General features: G+C 35.9%; 2 protein-coding genes across 8 annotated transcripts; one reads left to right on the forward strand and one right to left on the reverse strand.

Moving 5' to 3' along the window:
* Nucleotides 1–841: 841 nt before the first annotated feature.
* LOC118277504 (mRNA turnover protein 4 homolog) lies at nucleotides 842–6948 on the reverse strand. Its single transcript, XM_035596333.2, has 4 exons — nucleotides 6765–6948; nucleotides 6332–6576; nucleotides 1376–1624; nucleotides 842–1092 (listed from the first exon to the last, which is right to left on the reverse strand). The coding sequence occupies exons 1-4, from the start codon at nucleotides 6790–6792 to the stop codon at nucleotides 883–885; spliced, it is 732 nt and encodes a 243-aa protein (XP_035452226.2). The 5' UTR covers nucleotides 6793–6948; the 3' UTR covers nucleotides 842–882.
* Nucleotides 6949–7707: 759 nt separating this feature from the next.
* On the forward strand, nucleotides 7708–13287 carry LOC118271767 (14-3-3 protein zeta). Of its 7 annotated transcripts, none has more exons than XM_035587968.2 (5): nucleotides 7708–7876; nucleotides 10440–10775; nucleotides 11293–11416; nucleotides 11543–11706; nucleotides 12318–13287. In XM_035587968.2, exons 2-5 carry the CDS (start codon nucleotides 10476–10478, stop codon nucleotides 12471–12473), a joined length of 744 nt encoding a protein of 247 aa, XP_035443861.1. In that variant the 5' UTR covers nucleotides 7708–7876; nucleotides 10440–10475; the 3' UTR covers nucleotides 12474–13287. The 7 variants fall into 7 exon arrangements, with proteins under 7 accessions (XP_035443861.1, XP_035443893.1, XP_035443868.1 ...); XM_035588000.2 differs by lacking the exon at nucleotides 11543–11706 and adding an exon at nucleotides 11801–11964; XM_035587975.2 differs by having other exon boundaries at nucleotides 7800–8172.
* Nucleotides 13288–16211: the final 2924 nt, after the last annotated feature.

Consider the following 16211-nt stretch of genomic DNA (forward strand, 5'->3'; position numbering starts at 1 on the left):
CGGTCAACATTAGGAATTAAGATACCGACGGGCGGCGGCCTGCAACCTTAATACCTCACGCCACTTTATATCAAAGTAGCGTATCTGTCAGACTGTGATTATAGGTCAACAGATTAATGTTAGTGCTTTTGTATGTAAATAGTTTGTTTTGATTATCTCGATGGAGGTTTTGTATAATAGCGCTCAAAATATTGGATAATGTGAATCATGCCTATTCGAAGATACAATGAAGATAGGACCTATTGCATGTTGTATCGTGATGAATACCTATGTAATATGTCAGATGATTTTTTTTTTACCACAAAAAATTGGTACTTAATTCGATATGAAGGAGTAGGTAATGTCCCATCTCACATGTAATAAGGGGCTCACATAATTATGTGTACCCACTAACTTCATCTCGGTAGCCCTATTTTCGAAATCCAAAAATGACTATTAATACTTTAGCTTAATTTTTTAATGGTCGCGAATCGCGATCTTTGTCCTCTTCCTCACAATAAAACTCGGTAGTCAGTCAGTTCTATCGTATGTATCTACGTGAGCCTAGTCACGGAAGCAAAATAGAAGTGAATTTATTACCAACACTGGGCACATTTCCAATTCCCAAGTCGTTAATGAAAATTCAAAAGATTGTAATGGAAGTGTAATGTTCCACTTCAGTTTAAGTAACCACTTGACCAAAAATTATTCTTTTTCGTCTTTTTCATCATCAGTTCATAAGGTCCATATTATGTCTCTATATAAATTAAATGGTGATGTGTCTGATGTCACACCACAATAATTTATATCATTCAAACCAAACCCAGTTTTATTTAGGAAATGAAAAAAGAAACTAGAAAACTTGTGTACAACAAAATATATTTCTTAAAAATACTATTAAGACTATGTTTCATCTTCTTCCATGGCGTCTTCTTCCGCATCATCATCATCATTGCCCCCCTCATCATCACTAGGTATGTCCAGGTCCTTGTGGAAACCCTTCCCTTTAGTCCAGTGGCACTTTATCACCACTTTAAAGTCTGCCATTTGTATACCTAACAGTTTCAATACACTTGCTTGTTCTGGTGTTAGTGGTACTCCTTTTTTGCAAACCTGAAATTTAAGAATTTCAAATTATTATCCCATACATGATACAGTGATGTAACTCGAGTAGTGTTAATTTATGATATTTGATAAATATTAGATATATTTTAATCACATTAATTTTCGTGATTGTAATGTAATATGAAACAATGGTGTTTGATCCCTAAAGCTATAGGCAGATATACCCATTTTTAATGTATGTAGTTAAATTTTCACTAGCTATGTTTTGATAACACAGAATAGGTGTCTATAGTTTTAAAATTTTAAATATTTATATTGAATAAATACATACCTGATATTCCTTAATAATATTAATGACACCTCTTTCTAAGGATGTGGGGAGTCCCAGTTTTCTTAGATGAGGCTCCATTGTGTGTGAGAAGTCAGGCAGCGGTCCTACTGGTAGTACTACATCTTTAGTGGCCACAAATCCTGCTCGGGCATACTCTGCATCACTGAAGCCTTTGAACCATTGCAATACTTCAGGCACATCTTTGTTTGTCATTAGAAGCCCACACTGTCCTTTTAATCTCTTTGATAACTGAAATGAGGTTTAATAAAATTTGTTATTGTTGTACAAAATATGGTGCAACAACATTTATTACTTAAAAATATTTTTTGTTACATTAATATTTATTTATTTATTTATTTATTTATTTAATATTTGGAGGACCAACAGCATTAACATTAAATAATTATAAAGCGACTTATGTGACATGCAGCCAATTATAGGTCCCCACTTTTAAACTATTGTATACTATATAATTATATCTTGTTCATACATGAGCATTAAGTTACACAGTAATACACAACTACAAAGCTGAATCAACCAATACAATCAAAGTAGATATTTTTTAAAGAAATCACGGCTCAGCATCCGTCTCACTGTCGCATGGTTAGCATTAAATATATCAATGTCATATGTTTTACATGATGCGTTAATTGACTTTCCCGCCCGCCTCATAAAACTATTCTGTCTATAATTTGATGATGCTAATGGCAGATGGATCGGTTTATAATGTCGTGTCACTATTGCTGGAACATTTATGCAAATTTTTGAAAGAAGTTCGGGGCTGTCAATATTATTAGCTAGTATTTTTAATAGAAAAATAATATCAGAGATTTCTCTTCTATTTGCTAATGGAAGGAGATGAAACTTAGCACACAGTTTTAAATAGTCACTGGATATGTATTCAGTCCTGGTACGGTAGCATAAGTATCTAATAAATCTTTTTTGTATACTTTCTAATCGAATTATATATTTATCATATCTGGGGTTCCAAATTTGGGATCCATACTCTAATATACTCCTGACAAACGTACAAAACAATATTTTAAATGTTTTAGCTTCCTTGAAACAGGACGACATTCGCATCACAAACCCAAGCGCTTGAGAAGCTTTTTTCACAATACTATCTACGTGTTCATCAAATAACAACTTACTATCAAATATCACCCCGAGATCACGAATTTTGTCGCATTTACTAATTTTCTGACCCTTCAAGGTGTAGTGAGAGGAAATAGTGTTTTTCTTCCTGGTGAAAGTGACAACAGAGCACTTGGACGGATTCAGGTCTAACATATTTTTAACGCAGTAATCATCAAGGCGTAACAAGTCAGCTTGAAGTGCCTGAACGTCATTGTTAGATGATATAGTGCTAAAAATTTTCATATCATCAGCAAAACAAAGTAACCTGGAAGAGTGAAAACAGTCACCAATGTCGTTCACAAAGATTACGAATAGTAATGGGCCCAACAGGGAGCCTTGAGGGACACCGCTAGGCACGGTTACCCAGCTAGATATATAATTTTTTATAGCAACTGCTTGTGACCTGTTAGAAATGTAAGATATGAACCATCTCAGCAGGTCTCCCCGTATGCCCATTGCACTAAGTTTGTGAATCAGAGTACAATGATCAATTCTATCGAAACATTTACTGTAATCAGTGTAAACGACATCGATCTGCTTACCCCTGCACATGTTATCAGTAATGTAGTCCTCTAGAATTACGAGGTTTGACACTGTAGATCTACCCCTAACGAATCCATGCTGATAATCATTAAATGAGTTCCTCAATGCAGCATATAATTGAGCGTGAATAACCTTTTCGAATAACTTAGCTATTAAACATAATTTAGAAATAGGTCGATAATTTGTTACGTCAGTTTTTGAACCTTTTTTATGAATCGGGGTTATAAACGCTAGTTTCCACATTGACGGCATGGTACACTCCTGTAATGACTTTTTAAATAGCAATGAAATGGGCAGAGAGATAGTATCAGCACAATTTACTAATAGGATGGGAGGCACACGATCTGGCCCGGCTGACTTATTAATATCCAATGACTTTAATAATTTAATGAGTTCATTACGTTCAATCACTATGTTAGAAATATTGACGGCCGTTTCATCATAACTATCCAAATCAGAAGAAGATAGCGTGCGAGAAGATGGTAAGAAAGTCGAGTAAAAATAATCCGAGAACAGATTGCAAATATCATTACCATCAGCCGCGACTTTATTGCCGTAAGTTAATGAACTCGGCATACTAGAAGTGTTAGACCGTGATTTAATAAACTTCCAAAAATATCCCGGATCATTCTTAATAGAACTTTCCACCAACTTTATATGTTTAAGGTAACACTCACTCTCTAATCTTTTTACTCTCTCCCTTAATAATTCAAAAGTAGCCTTATCCGACAAGTTACCATACGTTTTGTACTTTTTAAAAAATTTATGTTTTTCTTTTAATACTTTCTTTAGGGCAGCAGTATACCAGACAGGGTACGTATCATTCTTATATGTTTTGGAGGGTATATTCTTATTAATAATAATGTTTAAATTTGAATAAAAACAATTCACAGCTGACTCAATAGATTTATGTTTAAATTCATTATACCAGTTAATCTCAGAAATCTCCTTATTAATTTTATTGTAATCACCCTTAGAGTATATATGTTTTGTACATACTTCCGGTTTCAAATAAGTGAGTTGAAAGAAATTTACATCAATATTGAGTGCATTATGATGGGGATCAATGGTGACTAACGGGTCCTGACACTCAGAAACGATGACAGTATCATTTGATAATACTAAGTCAAGTATCCTCCCGTAATTATTTAATATGCCATTATATTGACTTAAATTGTGGGTATATAATAAATCTATTAATGAGTGTTCATCAACACTATTTACATTACCAGGTGACAAGGATGACTCACCGGTATTCAACGACCACGATATTGCGCTCATGTTAAAATCACCTATGATTAAATACTTTTCGTTTGGTTTATTTATTAAAATATCATCGAGTTTAAAAAGAAAGTTATTTAATTGGTTAGAGAAAGATAGGCCTAAATTTTGTTTGCACAAGTATAATACACATATGTTTAAACTAACCTTAATCGACGATCTAATATTACGCTGTTTAATAGACAAAGTCAACCATAAATCTTCCGCGGTAGAACAATAACACGGTTGAGGGGTCGCATTTAAATCTTTACGAACAGCAATAAGCACACCTCCTCCTCGTGATTGTCCCGTAACAGCATAGTCCCGATCCCTACGCCAAACTATATAACGATCGTCAAATAACTCTGAGTCACCTACACCAGGCATTAACCACGTCTCTGTTAATATTAAAATGTCATAACTACTGAGACTTAAGTTACGATAGAATTGCACAGTTTTCGATCGTAATCCCCGTACATTCTGATAATATATCTTTAAGTTACATGAATCCACGATTACAATACGCGTTTAATAATAGATCAGGTAAAATATTAGGAATGAAATAGTGGAATATTATATTCCATACACAGTATAAATAACCGAAGACTAATAAGTTTACACCAATTGACATACAAATACCGACACGATGTAGATAAAATAAAAACTTTGTTGTGAGAATATAAGTTAAGAGGGTGATTTTATAATTAATGCCGTGCATCTTCAAACGGACAGCAATAGAAAAGTACAGTGGTGCAAAAGAGACAAATATATAATTAGTATAGCTTGCTTTAGAGTGAACGGTGCGACAGGTAAAACAAAATGCATGCGGTGACCAATAACAAAAGCGAAGTGTTAACGCGCCTAATGAGCCAGGGGTGCTGAACCTGTTACAAAGTAATTTGATTGAAGACGTTAAATTAGATAATATTATGTGTAAACATGTTTTGTAATGCTTATTAATAATATGAAGAATTGAAATACTTTTAATAACTTTGAATCTGATTACACTATTTTGTTTAAATCTGATATTTTATTAACAATGAAGGAATTAGAAGTTTCGTTTTTTCTTACGTGAATTTTACCAAACTTAACCCAAACATAACTATAGTTTTTTTCTTTACAAATTTGTCTAGTTTTATTTAGCAAAAGTTTAGATTCAGCGGTCAAATGGTCATTAACAAATATTTTACCAGAGGAATCTTGAAAGCCCAGATCTTCAGCTTTTATTATCTTCATCTTCCGTGCAGATGCTATAAATTCTTCCTTCACATATCTATTAATAAAACTCACGATAATAGACTTCTCCTTCGAATTGTACGTAGGTATCCTAGATATATAATTTATTTGGATCATTGGTAAATTATATCCCACTTTCATGCTGATCTTTTCAACGATTTGAAACAGGTTCTCATCCTTTTTCTGAGGCACACCCTTGATCTCAACATTATTAAGGCGCGACCTCTGCTCACTATTAAAAACTTGCGTCTGTAACTCGCCGACAGCTGAGTCCAGTGCAGTTTGTTTTTGTTGCACTTCTAAAATTTTTGCCTCAACCGAACACAGTTCGCCTGCGACTTCTTCCACCCGAGCACTCGAAAAATCACAGGAAGCTTTGAGGTCCAGAATTTCTTCCTTTATATCCTTGATAGTTTCAATTAAGGAGGGAGCTCCGTTAATTTGAGCTTTATATCCTGGAGCTCTCTTAATATGCTCTCTAAAGATACCTGTTCCTTGCTAGAAGCCGGGGCAGGTGAAGTAGGTCTGCATGATGAGCATTTCCAGGCCGCCCTGCGATCAGAACCCAACCTCTTCCAGCCAGATTCGGTAATGCCGGCGCAGTTGAAGTCCAGTTGATTCCCACATATAGAACATTGAGCGCCAATGGAGACACATTTATTCATTGTGAACGAAAAAAGAAAAAAGGTTGACGATCTCTGACAACTTGTAGAAACGTGCCACTTAGACGAATGCCCACACGATACTGATATAATGAAACTGAGATAATAATATACTTACGAGGTTCAACTGGTCTTCTACTTCATCACTCTTCGTTCTGCCCAGTGCTACAGCCATGACTTTGTTTTTACCAAAAAAGAATCTCGAGTCTTTCCATTCATTGCGCAAGTCTTTTAATTTTGTGTTGCGCATGTTATCAACAGTGAACAAAAATATGTGCTCATATTTAGAGAGTGAATTCCTAATTTCTTCTACAATCTTCTGTTTATGCACTAAACCTTTCTTGTTTGTTTTTGTCAAAGACACTGAAAATAGAGGGATGAATTAATCACGATAAAGTTTATATTATTAATCATTCATGCTTCCATTATATAATATACATTATATATCTTTCAGATGGCTTTCATACAGCATTTCATTAGAAATGCTCAAAACATTGAAATAAGCAAGCATGGTTGTGAACATTTTACTTAAAAAATAAATATTTAAATACCTTTCTTATCCCTTTTTGATTTCGGCATTTTCTTACTTTATTGTATGCACTGTCACGTTCAATAACTATAAAGAGATAAATCTTCTTTTGTGTACAGAAAATTAAAATTGCAGGTTTAAAACCACTGATCTTAACCTCTAAAAACACAACAACGTGAACGTGACACTTGACAATTAATATCAATTGACATTAAGAATAACTGACGTTTAAGATGACTATGACATTAACCGGTTAATAGAGAAAAACAATCGACACGTAGACCATAGACTATTCTAAATATTTAGTCGATTATTATTGAATCAAGTAAAGTAATTGATTTTCTATCAAAAATACTAATCAAATATGAATAAATAAATATTCTATAACAATCAAATAATGTAAAATTAAATAACTTAAATAATAATAGAGATCATCAAATAATTATGAACCCCTACATCCTAATCCAACGTTGGGAAAATCGTCATGTTAGCCGCTTAACGCCCAACTAGACATTCACAGCTGAACATAAATCACTTCTAATCTATCCATCTAACCAGTTAATTTGGAATAACAAACTAACTAACATAGATTAGGGATAGCGTACAATGTTCAAGGATACAACACGATCCTTGAAAATACTTGTCGAAACTTAAAAAAAAATCTTATAAACATGTAATTCCTGATAACAATGGATATAATGAAGATATTGCGCTAACTAGAATATAGATTGTTATAAACGCCCATTGGCGTCATCATAATAGTAAGCTCTAGACATGAGACCCTCACGATTACATTTAAAAAACGCGCTAAAACACTGACTTCCTGTTGCTATCGAACGTGACCTACTATGTTATATTCTTACGTTCAAATTTGTGCTTATCTCTGTCATTTCGAATACTTTAGAAAGAGCGCGCAATACATCCGAAATGCTCTACGTCAACGTGAATACCAAGCATCGTGCTCCGCTTCCTTCAAAGAAATTCAAGATGGCCGACTCGTAATGTGAACCCTGTTCCGTTTTTGTTTCCCCTCTGGCCCCGCTGCCGTCAGTGTAGTATATCGTTCACCGCAAGACAAAAACCGATATTGTGTTGTAATTCACTGGTTTTATTACTTTTTTTCCCTTCCAACAAGTAAGTGTACTAAAATTATATTAAGTGAATGCAATTTTACGTGTTTTTCACGAAGTGTATTTGTTAAAAAGTCGTTTTCTCACAAATCTGTGACTGTGACGCATAGAAGGAGTGCCCCCTTACTTGCAGCAGCCATTTTGCTCGAGCCGGCGACACGATTTCGCGGTGCGGTTAGATTAATTCTAAATTTTTGTAATCGGGATTTATGTTTTTCCCAAAGGATTTATTTTTATTCGTTGCGTTGTAGTATAGTTCATTCGGTGGATTAAGACGTTTCTCGTAAGAAGGTTCACCGCGTAAGTTGGTTTTTACTTCTTTTTACATTTCTTCATACGTGACGAAATATATTTTTGGATTATTGTTCAGAATCTAGGAGATTGATTGTGATATGTTGCTGTGATATGTATTTCATACTATACGATAATTGATTTAGTTCGAAGTGCGTGGGCATGCCGAACGTTGGCGTATTCGTAGAGGGAACCAGCGATCACACTAGTGCGTCGTAATTTCGCCGTGCGTAGTCATGCCGTTATCTTGGTCAATTCAATAACTATGTAATGTCATTGAAGGTAGCTCCAATACGCATTTAAAGGTAATTACAGCTTACTAATGGTGTTAATCAGCGATGACATTCTTTTCACCACGTCTTCGAAGTGATAATAATTTGAAATTACGTTGTGTAACTTGTTTGAGGTTGTAATTAGGTGGGTAAGTGAGCATTTGTTCTAACGTCGGTTATAATGTCATTACCTTCGATTTACTTGCATCGCTTTTTAGATAGGCACGTGCTTGACATTGAGTCGACAGCACAATGCTCTCGTATGAGTGATACTAGATATATTGTAGGCTATTATTACAAGGCTTATGTTAATCACTAAGTTAATAGTTTTCCTCGTTCTCAGTACATAAGATACCTATGAATATCTGTCTTTCAGGACTTGAGTTTTCTTCTTAGGTACTAGTAGTAGCTTTTGTTCAAATCTTATTGTTCTCAAAGATGCTGTAGGTTTCTCTTTGTCATATTATGTTAGTCCTGAAATAACGTTGATGAATAAATAATAGCAATCATTCTGGTATGTAGGTACTCAATTACAACTTAACCCTGTGTAAGTTCATTTTCTGGCCAGACTTTGAAATAACTTGGCATCTTATGACAATAATTGAGGTTTATTATATGGAATTAATGCGTAGATCTTGATTCTCCTGTTACTTTTACATTGCCAATTCTAAATTTGTACTAAGCTACTGCTATTTCAACTGTATCTACGGTAAGATGTCACTTATAACTGCCATATTTGTCATGACACATTGCCCTTCAAAGATTGACATCATGCTCAGTAGTGTGTGATACATACCTATCTCTTTCATGTAAAGCTAACTTAATTTTCCTTTTAAAGTTAATAATTGGAAATAAAAAATATACAACTAATGAAGTTATTTTTCAATTGGTTGTATGAACTTGATCAATGCAGACTTTGATGTTTTCTTTATTCAATTTTATTCTCATATAAATCACTTTGCGCCAAGTATTTATTAATTATTTCATCAACCATTGGCAAATATATGAAAATGGAGCCTAGAGTTAGGTGGGAGTGGGTGTGGGAGGCATTTCAGGGGTCATGACCCCACCCCCTCTTTATCTTAATACAACTTATTAGTTATATTCTGCAATATCACAAATGGAGATTGAAATGTTAAGTGTTTCTTGTATTCTAGTTTCGGTTATTAGCTTGGAAACTCCTAAATAAAAAAACGATGTAGTTTTGTAAAAACCAGTAAACATATTTTTTCATATAGTAATAGGTAAGGTTGTACCTACCACCTTTACCTTTTTACCTTACCACTTTGTTTCAAATTTGTTTTTCATAAAATCATACTAGGTTATGTATATTTATGAAATTAATTTATTCTGATATTTACACCCATAAAAGGGTTTTTATTTCTTCTATAAACAATCGTCAAATGATTGACAAAGTTTGGTAAAAATAAAACGAATCGTACGAAAAATTAGCATACCTAACACATTTCAGCATAGTAACTGAAGATTCTCGTAAAAAGCTATAGGTAGATAGATAAGGGTAGCGTGATGTAGGCGCCGGGCGGACGGGCGCGGTGCACGAGGGGCGTATGCGAGGGTGAGGGGTGTGTGCAATCGTCGCGCTAGTCGTATTTCGTCTGGAGTGTTTATCCCGCGTCGCCGGATCAATACCGTTGGCGCAGTGGCGGTGACCAAGCGGCGGCGCGGCGACACGGCGCGTGCCTAGCCAGTGGTAGCTCGAGTCTGTGAGATGCTGTCAAACCGAGCGGACGCCGCGTCGATGTCGCGTTTGGCGTGAGAGGTGCTCTTTGAGCTTCGTTGAATTTTCATATAGCGCTAGAGCGCCCGCGAGCCTCTACCTAAGGTGCGACTTCCATTCATCCATGATGACAAATACCCTATAAGCGATTCGCTTCGGTGAAAGTGACGCCCAAACGATTAGTCTTTCTGATTTTAAACTTACAAGTGAATCGTCCATTGCTTGTCGATTCAATTAGTTTATTCGTGATTCATCCTTAATTGCAGGGGCATCAGTGAAATAATCCTCTCCCATCGTCCACGATGTCCGTCGACAAGGAGGAACTGGTGCAACGCGCCAAGCTGGCGGAGCAGGCTGAACGATATGACGACATGGCGGCCGCGATGAAAGAAGTCACGGAAACCGGCGTCGAGCTGAGCAATGAGGAAAGGAACCTGCTTTCCGTTGCTTACAAAAACGTGGTGGGCGCTCGACGATCGTCATGGCGTGTCATTTCCTCCATTGAACAGAAAACCGAAGGCTCGGAAAGAAAACAACAGATGGCAAAAGAATATAGGGTTAAAGTAGAAAAGGAGCTCAGAGAAATCTGCTACGATGTTTTGGTAAGTTTTAAATTTTGACATTGAATTTTACAGGATTTTCAACTTGGACAGTCTTTGATTTTATTGATAACAGGTATCAAGGTTCTTCATAACCGTGTTTGACTATTAGATAGTAGAATTTATTCCAAACTAAGTAAGATTAACGTCAGTTGCCGCCATCCTACGCGAGTGACGTCATCATATTTGCGCCTCGCCAATTTGAGGGGTGATGCAAGCGAACAGTAGCCGTGGTCATTTCCTCCGCAGTCATAACGTTTTTGTTAATCATGGGCGTTATAATGTTGGTTAGCACGTGAGAGCATGCAGGGCGCGGTGCGGAGTTTTCGCGGGCGGGGAGGGTGGGGTGACGTATTGCGCCGCGTCATTGCGCGCGCTGCTATCCCGTTTTCGTTCGTTGCCCTGTCTTCAGATCCTACGTATTCTGGAATACAAATAATTAATTTATGTTGTTTATTTGAAACCACATTCAAATAGGTAACATGTAATGGAGATTTAACGATTTTTATTTTTGTTTCAGGGTTTACTTGACAAGCACCTTATTCCTAAAGCTAGTAATCCAGAAAGTAAAGTATTTTACCTTAAAATGAAGGGTGACTACTATAGGTACCTTGCAGAAGTGGCCACAGGAGAAACCAGAAATTGTAAGTATTATTCCTAATAGGTCTTCAGTCTTTAATTATGAATTTGTCTTCCATTTAGTTAATGGGTTTGATCTACTAGTTTTATTATGCAATAGTTCAGTAAGTTAACATCAATTTACATTACAGCTGTTGTAGAGGATTCACAGAAAGCATACCAAGACGCTTTCGAGATCAGCAAGGCGAAAATGCAGCCCACACACCCCATAAGGCTGGGTCTGGCGTTAAATTTCTCCGTCTTCTATTATGAGATATTAAATTCACCAGACAAAGCGTGTCAGCTCGCCAAACAGGTCATTATTAGTGTCAGTTACGCATAGGCTCTGTGCTGGCTGGCACGAGAGGGAAGTACAGGCTAGGCATATTAATTTACTCGCTTGTCCCCAGCCGTCGTGGAGGACTCGCAGAAGGCCTACCAAGAAGCATTCGACATTGCTAAAGCCAAAATGCAACCGACCCACCCCATCAGACTCGGCCTTGCGCTCAACTTTTCCGTGTTCTATTACGAGATAATCAACTCCCCTGCGCGAGCGTGCCACTTAGCTAAACAGGTTTTTTTATTAAAAGAGAAAATTAGTGTGATGACACATTATTGTTCATAATTTTACTAACTGTCAAGATTCTTGCAAGTAGTGCATTCTCCTTGATCAGTTTGCATGAACATAAAAGTACTTCAAAATTAAAGAAATAATCATACAGATACAATACAACACTAATAATAATGTATTAGCATGGCCGTGTGTAAAGCAATTAACCCTTAATCCTCGATCCAGCCAGCATCAGAGTGTATTTTTATTTAAATTTTTCCCATCAATGAAATTACATATTTTCATTTCTTAAATTTGATGTATATATTTTTTTTTAATTTATAGATTGTAATTAATATTGATAATTGATTTTTCAGGCGTTCGATGATGCGATCGCCGAATTAGACACACTGAATGAAGACTCGTACAAAGACTCGACACTGATCATGCAGTTGCTGCGAGACAATCTGACGCTGTGGACGTCAGACACGCAGGGCGATGGCGACGAGCCCGCCGAGGGCGGCGACAACTAATCTCGCGCCGCGCTCACTCCCAGCACACGCATTTGTTCTCATTGGTGTTTTATAAGAAAACGAGTAACATTCGAGAACGCCGCGCGGCGCGGGTCCTCCGCCGCTGATGCGAGCCGTCGCTTGTAAAAAAATGTTAAAAATGTCGTTCGCAGCGGACCTTCACGTTCCGTCTAAAATTAAATGTTATGTGTCATCTTTGACGGTTTTGTATTTCTGTATTTACACTGGATTACAGATATCGAGCTGACCCGATGAATATAAATATTTATAACTTAAGTTATTAAAATTACGGTTTCTTAAGTTAAAAGTGTTTTCCTTTCTATATTTAGAATAAAACTTAACAGCCTGGTCGGCCCCAAATTAACATTCCTTTCGCCGCATGTCCGCAGTGAAAAGGAGATCATGATGGTGAATATTGTTTTAAAATTATGCTATTCGTTATTAAAAATTTGTTGAAGTGCGCCCATAACTGACCCTATGAAATTAGATTTTACATCAAGTGAAATTAAACCACCTGTATAATAATGGCTGTATCAATTTAATTAGGGCACAAAAAACTTGTTATTGTCTTTCGTGGTTTTTGTGATGTCCTCTTAACATTTTAATATTACCAAAGGAAGTCTTTAATTGTTGACATTAACCATTTTGTTGTGCCCCATCAGTGATTATAATAGCATTCTGAATTTTCAGGCATTTATTAGCAAGATAGTTTTTGTGATGGCCAATATTGTAACATTTCTCTGCTGCATTTTATCAGCCATTAATCTATTATATTTTTCATGTTTTCACCAATAAACTTTTGTATTAAATACAATTTTTAGTTTTAGACCAATATTTAAATAAACCGCCACCTAATACCCCAAACGATGTTTGTCTAAAATTATTCAGTAGGCCCTTTCAATAATAAAAAGGGTAAACATTATTAATATGAAGGTCGAAGGTAGTAAACGCTGTTTCAGCGGCAAATTGGAGCTATAAAGCCTTGGCCCGTTTACCGATACACAAGGGCGAGGCCAAGAAATTATGTTGGGTCGATATTTTATAGCCAAGACACTGGCTATATACTGACTCTTTATCGGGTTAGTAAGACCATTACTCCCTGCATTGGGCCTGTGTTCCAGATATCTAGACTAATGGGATTAATTGAACATTGGCTACGTTTGCACTTAATGCTTGCTATGCATATACTTATGAAAATATAACTTCCAGAACATTCTTAGATAAATTGATTTTGAGAATAAAGGGGTCAAGCGAAGCGCAAGCTACCTTTTCTCGAAATGTCGTTTTGTAACCCTATAATATATAACTATCAATTACGTTAGGTACCTATGTAAGGATTCTAATTGCCTTATCCTGAACAACTATGAAATAAACTTTTATATCTTGGTAGGTTACAAATAGTTCCAGCTGGGGTATTTAGTATAAAGGTAAACCTTCCTACTAGTCTATTACACATTGCTGTACAATGTAAGTTCTAGGACCAAGTTTTTTTTTCAACGTATTATAAACGTAACTGCCATGCAATAAATAAAATCATATTTTATCAACTAGGTTTTGCCGGCGAGATTTGATCGCGTTCCATGATAAAAAGTATCCATGAGTTATTCCAGATTTCTGTCAATTTTTTCATATCCGTTCATACTACTACTTAGTTTTTGTGGTAAATAGACAAACATACCCACATCCTCACAAACTTTTAGATATTCTGTAAAGAACAGGGAACTAGAAATTGAAATATTGCTCAATGCATAGGGATATTCTATCTATTTATCTACATACATTATATGTCAGGAATGTATATCTAAGTACCTACTCATCTTATTCAAGCAATCCGTAGGAAGTAAGTAGGTACAGTGCGAAAATAAATTATTTACATTGCTCCCAATTTAGTGTACCACAAGTTTCTTTCTACAAAAACTACTGTTTCAAGATCTATGTAAATGAACTAAAAAATAATTACGTGGGGGGTGCCTACGTAATTTATTTTCCCTCTGGCTAAGTAACAACAGCAGTTTATAGTAAAAGCAAAATAATTAGGTAAGTACTTGTTAACCTTTTAATTTATACCACCACTTAGCGCGTAAAATGAAATTAATATAAAATAGAGTAGGTACCTCCTTACTATGAGCTAATATATCAAAAGTTCTAAGTGGATAATAGTGATGTAGATCCTGTATTATAAGGTAGGTATAACTACCTGAAAGTTTCGGCGGATGTGATATTACCCATAGTGCGCTCGGAACTAGTTGGCCGCACGCGTTAAACTTCTATAAGTTAATTTGTCTTTTATCTTGATATCTCTATATTGGTCATCAATCATCAGAGGCCTGCGTGTAATAAAATTAGGCAACTTCTACCAAAAGTAGGTAGGTAGAACTTTGTGGATGTGCATTTTATTGCTATAACAGGATTTTACCGTCGAATTTGATTTACAAAAATGTTTGGATAGATCTCAGTTTTGACAAACTCCACACAACTAATGTCAATCTGTTATTAATTACGAATGTATGACTATAATAAGAGTCCAGATAAAGGTTTAGTTTTATTTACTTAACTACCTATCTATATAGCGATGACTTGTGAGGTGTTTGATTGATAAAACATAAAAAAAATCAGTGACATATTGTAGGTAGGTAACTACTAGTACTACTGGCACTCTTGCTGGCTACCTGTTCAGATTTTAAAGTCGGTTAATGCTATGCGTAATAATAATTGTTTACCTACTTTACGGAAATCTTTTGCCAAGGCAAGTGCTAACACTTGACCGATTCTTGAACTTTATAAAATGAGGCTTTCTAAAAACAGGAACACTTGTTATGTATTTACCCAATAGGTAATTTTTATCGTTCCTTTTTTTCTGAATCATCAGTGTGCAGTGTGTAGCAGCAACAGGGAACATAGCAGGAATGAGAGCCTAATTAAGTAAGTACTGACACAATTAAATATAGGTACATTCATAAGTATTATTATTACCAAGCCTATAGCCGTATTTGTAGATGTCAATTCCAGGAACAGGACAGGTACCTCAATCCTCACCAACAGAACCTTGAGATTATACCTACTTCAGCTTATTAGAGGAATGGGTGACAAAAGAAATTCATTTGTGAAATCAATAAAACCATGGCCCACAAACTGGCTAGTGGGTACGTAGTACGTACCTATTTAGCGTTCGTTGCATGACATCACTCTGGTCTGGGGGGTGGTACCTACAAGGGGAGCGAGACAGACCCACCCCATTCCCCCTAGAGTTGCGCATATTTGCGGAGTGCATTACATTGTCTAGCCACTACAGAGTAGCCTTCGAATTGAGTATATAGGCACTTATTTAGGTAAGTACCTACAGAAGCGATTGTGCGTACAGCCTCAATCGTTGTTCTTGCCAATCGTCTAGTAAACGATATCAAATTGTGAAATAATGTAATAGGTGTATACATAAACAAACTTAGGTAATACTTTAAGGTATGGGTAATTAGAAACTTATTGAATACTATACCAACTTACAAGGTTTTGTTTATAAGGAAAACCTATTTAGGTAAACCCCAGGCTAATATTCAACTGTAGGTATTTCACAGATAATTTATATAGGTCTGTTGTTCCGCTAAAGCACTAACTAATTATAAAATAATATAAACCTTGGTGTAATCGGTTTACATGTACAAACAGAAAAAATAATAATAAAAAAGTACCTCCTCCTTTTTGGGAAGTCGGTTAAAAATTAATATTTAAGTGAAGCTCTCA

Source organism: Spodoptera frugiperda, chromosome 15 (assembly GCF_023101765.2).
Source record: "Spodoptera frugiperda isolate SF20-4 chromosome 15, AGI-APGP_CSIRO_Sfru_2.0, whole genome shotgun sequence".
Taxonomy (NCBI): Eukaryota; Metazoa; Arthropoda; class Insecta; order Lepidoptera; family Noctuidae; genus Spodoptera; species Spodoptera frugiperda.